Source organism: Aureococcus anophagefferens, assembly GCF_000186865.1.
Source record: "Aureococcus anophagefferens unplaced genomic scaffold AURANscaffold_10, whole genome shotgun sequence".
NCBI classification, from domain to species: Eukaryota; class Pelagophyceae; order Pelagomonadales; family Pelagomonadaceae; genus Aureococcus; species Aureococcus anophagefferens.
The window spans coordinates 1,478,830-1,484,329 of NW_008705570.1; the positions used below are offsets into that span (position 1 = coordinate 1,478,830).

The following is a 5,500-nucleotide window of genomic DNA, read 5'->3' on the forward strand; positions in this document are numbered from 1 at the left end:
GCCGCTCGCGGGCGCCGACGATTGCGCGAGGTGCCCCGACGGCGCGTCGTCCTACGGCGGCGCGGTCGCGTGCACCTGTCCCGCGGGCGAATACGTCGACGAGGACGCGGACGCCTGCGCGCCCTGCCCGTCGGGCCGCTTCTCCGACACCGAGGATTCCGACACCGAGTGCGCGCCGTGCGCCGCGGGCTCCCACGCGAACGACGAAGGCGCGACGGCCTGCGACGCCTGCGGCGCGGGCACGTGGGCCCCCGTCGCCGGCCTTTCGTCGTGCTTCGACTGCGACGCGGGCTCGTCGTCGGCCGCGGGCGCGTCGTCCTGCGAAGCGTGCCTTCCGAACACCTTCGCGGCGGCGGCCGGCGACCTCTGCGAAGCCTGCGACGCGAATTGGATGTCCCACGCCGGCGCGACGGAGTGCTTCCCCGACCCGACCGCGTGTCCGTCGTCCGCGCCGACCGCGGCGCCGTCGGGCGCGCCGACGGCCGCCCCCTCCGCCAGCCCGACCGCCCGGCCGTCCACGGGGCCCAGCCCGTGGCCCACGCTGTCCCCGACGACGTCCGAGCCCTCGCTGCCGCCCTCGCCCGCGCCAAGCGCCGTGCCCGCAGCCGTGCCGACGCCCGCGCCGACGTCGGCGCCGAGCCCTGGGCCGTCCTCCGAGCCCTCGGCCGCGCCGTCGGCCACGCCCTCGGCCGCGCCGTCGCCTGCGCCGTCGGGTGCGCCGTCCGCGCTGCCGTCGTCGTCGCCGTCCGGCGGGCCGTCGTCGCTGCCGTCGCCCGTGCCGACGCCGCTCCCCAGCGCGATACCCACGCCGCGGCCGACGCCGTATCCCACGACCGCGGAGCCGTCGCCGTCGCCGACCCTGCTCCCGTCGCCGCAGCCGTCGTCCTTTCCGACGGTGTACCCCCAGGTGACGGCGCTCCCCGCGGAGCGCGGCGTCGCCCTCACGAAGCCGGCGTCGGCGAACTTCACGCTCTTCCTCATCAACCTGAGCCAGGACGAGCTGCCGGAGCAGTGCATCCGGAACACGACGGGCGAGCCGGACCGCGACCACGCGGGCGCCGCCGTCTTCCCGGAGGTCGCGTGGTCGCGGACCCGCCTGACGCTCGGCAACTCCATCGACGACCTCGACGCGACGGTCGTCGCGACGATCCGCTCCGCCGGGTCGACGCCGGGGACCTACACGTTCCGCTACGCCGTCGACGCCTGCGTGTCCAACGTCGGCGACGGGGACGTCCGGCTCGTCGTCGAGATCCGCACGGAGCCCGTCGCGTCCGAGTCGTACGTCGAGTTGGGCAGTTCGGCGCCGGTGCTCGGCGAGGACTGGCGGGCCGCGGCGACCATCGTGCCCGTCGACGCCGACGGCGACCGCGTCGCCGCCGAGGACATCGACGAGGCGTCGGTCTTCGAGGCCGTCCTCTCGAAGCAGAAGGCGCAGACGTCCGAGAACGAGACGGTCCAGTACGTCGGCTACCAGTTCTGCACGACGACCACGAAGACCTTCCCCGAGGGCGCGGCGCTCGTCGCCGACTGCGCGACGCCCGACGCGCGGGAGGCGGGCGTCTGGGACCTCCACGTGTCCCTCAACGGCGCGGAGATGGCCGCGCTCAACGTGTCGGCGCTGTGCCCGGCGGGCCGCTACGACGCGGCGGGCTACTGCGAGGACTGCTTCGGCGGCCTGACCTGCGACGAGCCCGGCGTGACGCTCGACGTGCTGCCCCTGAAGGCGGGCCGCTGGCGCGGGTCGCCCGCGTCGACGAACGTGCGCAAGTGCCTGAACCCGACGGCCTGCCGGGGGGGCAACGCGACGGGCGACGCGTCCTGCCGGAGGGGCTACGAGGGGCCGCTGTGCGCCGTCTGCGACGCGGGCTACGCGCCCGCGGGGATCTACCGCTGCGAGGCGTGCACGCCCGAGTACACGCGGACCGTCCTCGCCGCGCCGGCGTGCGTCCTGCTGCTCGTCGCGTTGTGCGCCTACCTCTTCGTCTATCACAAGGCCTACATCGAAGGTCTGGTCTTCGGGTCCATGACGAAGCGGCGCTACCAGTCGCTCAAGGTCAAGGCGAAGATTTTATTCGTCATGGAGCAGATCACGATCTTCGTGCCGGAGAACCTGCCGTCCGTCGCGCTGCCGACGTCGTACCTCAAGTACCTCGACGTGGCCCAGGTGCTGAATCTGGACGCGGCGCGCAACGCGGAGCGCATGTGCATCACGCCGCCGAACTTCTACACGCAGCTCATCACCGTGACGGCGATCCCGATCGCGGCGTGCTCGGCGCTGCTCTTCATGGTCGCGCAGCTCAAGCTCCGCAAGCGGCGCTGGGAAGGCGCCTACACGCTGCTGCTCCTGTTGACCTTCTGCGTCTTCCCCACGGTGTCCCAGACCATCTTCCAGACCTTCTCCTGCGACGGCAACTTCGACGACGGCTCCTTCCTCCGCCTCGACTACAACATCAAGTGCGAGGGCACGACCTACGAGCTCTTCGTGCTCTACAGCGTGATCATGATATTCGTCTTCCCCGTCGGCGTGCCGCTCTTCTACGCCTTCAATCTCTACCACGCGAGGGCGCTCCTCCGCCCGTCGCCGACGCGCGCGGCGATCTCCGTGAGGGCGGTGCTGCGGCGGAGCCGCGTGTCCGTCGCCGCGCGCGCGTCGCCGACCCCGGGGCGCCCGCACAACAAGAAGGCCCTCCACTACTCGAAGACGCGGTCGCTGAAGCTAGGCGCGCGGTCGCCGGAGCACAAGCCCAAGGGCCCGACGCTCGCCGCGGCCGTCGTCGAGTCCCGCGCGGCCGTCGTCGAGCAGGAGCGCCGCGACGAGATCGCCCGGCTCGCGGAGCTCTGGGCCGCCTACCGCCGGCTCGACGGGCGGCGCACGCCCGTCGAGGAGCTCGCGCTGAGGGAAGCCATGGTCGTCGCGCTGCACGAGATCCCCGACTTCTTCGAGCTCGAGGGCCAGGGGCACCTCAAGTTCCTGTTCCAGCCCTACGTGCCGCGCTACTTCTACTGGGAGGTCTTCGAATCCCTGCGGCGCTTGATCCTGGGCTCTGTTTTAGTGATCGTGCAACCGGGCCACCTGTCGCAGATCGCGCTCGGCGCGCTGGTCGCGTTCCTCGTCGCGGTCTTCCACGCCAAGTTCCACCCCTACCGCGAGGAGGCGGACAACGTGCTGGCGTTCGCCGCGAATCTGGTCGTGGCGCTGACCTTCTTCGTGTCGCTGGTCATCTTCGCGGGCATCGAGGCCGACGGCTACTCGCAGGAGCAGCTCGGCGTGTTGCTCATCGCGCTCAACTTCTCCGTGCTGGCGCTGGGGCTCGGCTTCCTGCTCCACGACCGCTTCGGCATCACCGTCGAGTCGGCGTGCTACGGAGTGCTCGATTGCTGCCTGTGCTGCGTGCCGCGCGCGGCGGACGCGCGGAAGGCGCTCCGGAGGCGCGCGAAGCGGCGGTCCTACGACACGAACGTGGAGCTCGTCGAGAAGACGACGGACCGGCCGAAGAACCCGCTCCACGCGGCCCAGGTCGGCGGCGCGGAGACGCGCAGCGACCCGACGGTCGACGGCATCGACGTCGACCGGCTCGCCGGGTCGGACGACGACCGAGACGACGGCGGCGACGACGCGCGGCGGACGTCCTTCGCGGGCGAGCTCGACTACGACACCTACGACACGAAGCGCGGCGACGACTCGTTCTTCGCCCTGTCGCCCATGGCCACCCGCAACCGCCAGCGGCGCGGCCCCGCGAAGGCGCACTTCCAGGGGCGCCACCCGGCCCACTCCGATGCCGAGGATCCCGACCCCGGCGACGAGCCCGGGCCGACCTAGGATCTTTTTAAACCAGGGGCCGTCGCAGGAGGACGCGCCAGATCTTCTCGAGGAGCGCGCGCGGGCCCTCGAGCCTGTCGAGCAGGACTCGAAGCTGTCTGCCCAGAGGCGCGAAGGGCGACTGGATGCAGAGCAGGGCTCCCTGTTGCGATGGCTGCACCGCAATGTCCAGCGACGGCGCGGCGGGAGGAGCGCACTCGGGCGGCGGCGGCGGCGGCGCGGCGGGCGGGGCGCGCGGCGGCGGCGGCGCGGCCGCGGCCGTCGTGGCGTACGTCGCGCCGAGCGCGCCGCCCAGTGCTACCGAGAGCGCGATCGTGACGAGGACGGACCGCGAGGACGTTCGAGGCTTGTATTTGCCGTCAAGATTTTGAATTGCGTCGGACTTGTTCAAATCGGACAGAGAGTCCGAGCGTTCGAGAATCACCGACGTGGGACTCTCGCGGAGGTCGAGCGTCGACAAATCACTATAGCGACTCGAGATGCTGCTCGATTGCCTCCTAGTGAGCAGCGGGGAGCTTCCCGCGCGGGGGCGGGCTGCCATGACTTCGCAAGATCGTACGACGGTGCATCAGTGCGGCAAGCAAATCTATCTGGCCGACGATGCCCTGCGGTTAGCTAGCTCTGCATAACACGATGGGCGTTCAAACCGCGGGCTGCCCGCGTGCGTGCCAACTGCATCGCTGCGGCGCGTCGACATTTCACCGGAGCCGGACGCAGCCATGGCGCCGGAGCCCAAGGCCTTCGGGCTGCCCGCGCCGCTCGCCGCCGCCGCGGCCCTGGAGCGCGGCGTCGCGTCCTGCGGCGAGGGCCGCGCGCCGCGCTACCTCCGCGTGCGCGTCGCCGAGTACCGGCCGCTGCGGCACGGCGACGCCTTCGGCGACGACGCGGCCCACGTCCGCGCGTCGCTCGCGTCGCACGACGCCGCGCGCGCGGGCGCCGCCGCGGCCGTCGCCGCGCGGACGGGCGGCGGCGTCGCGCGCCGCGACGGCGTCGTCGTCTGGGAGGGCGCCGCGGGGACGCTGGACCTCGACCTCGTCGGCCTCTTCGCCGCCGTGGCCGGGAGCACGGGCGCGGAGGTCGGCGACGCCGCGTGGGTCGGCGGCCTCCGCCTCGCGCTCGCGGCGACCGTCGGCGGCCGGAGCTCCGCGGGCGAGGTCGCCCTGGGCCCGCTCCTCGAGCACTGGCTCGGCCACCGCTGGGGCGCCGTGCGGCGGACGGCGAAGCTCCTGCCGCGGTCCGGCGCGTGGAGCGACGACGGCCGCGTGCGGTACAAGGAGGCCGCGGGCGCGGTGACGTTCACGCTGGCCTTCGTCGGCGACCTCGAGGCCGTGCCGCGCGCCGCCGTGCCGCCCCAGCGGCGCGCGCGGCTCAAGCTGAAGATCGGGCCGGGGAGCGGGCTCCTGCGCGTGTCGCTCGCGGCGTCGGGGCGATCCGTCGAAGTCGCTTTGACGGACGCGGCCCAGACTCTAGTCCTCCGGAGCGGCTGCGCGGACGTCGACGTGCTCGCCCTCGCCTGGGCCGAGGACCCGGAGGACCGCGAGCCGTTCACGCTCGCGCTGTCCCTCGCGGCCGTGGAGCGGGCCGCCGAGGCGACGAAGGCGCTGCGGGGCTGGCCCCTGCGGCGGCGCGTCGGCGGCACCTCCAGGGTCGCGTCCGTCGCCCTGCGCGCGCGCGTGTCGA

At 73.0% G+C, this 5,500-nt stretch overlaps 2 protein-coding genes across 2 annotated transcripts in view; both read left to right on the top strand.

Annotated features, from left to right (window-relative positions):
* Positions 1 to 391: 391 nt before the first annotated feature.
* AURANDRAFT_64548 (hypothetical protein) lies at positions 392 to 3,820 on the top strand (the record flags this gene model as incomplete). Its single annotated transcript, XM_009039067.1, has 2 exons — positions 392 to 437; positions 606 to 3,820. The coding sequence occupies 2 exons, from the start codon at positions 392 to 394 to the stop codon at positions 3,818 to 3,820; spliced, it is 3,261 nt and encodes a 1,086-aa protein (XP_009037315.1).
* Positions 3,821 to 4,539: 719 nt separating this feature from the next.
* The window catches only part of AURANDRAFT_64549 (hypothetical protein), a gene marked incomplete at both ends in the record, with an annotated part of 7,044 nt that continues 6,083 nt past the window's right edge, over positions 4,540 to 5,500 (top strand). Inside the window, one exon of the mRNA XM_009039068.1 lies at positions 4,540 to 5,471. Within this exon, the coding sequence (XP_009037316.1) occupies positions 4,540 to 5,471 (932 nt within the window). The remainder of the gene's footprint in view (positions 5,472 to 5,500) is intronic.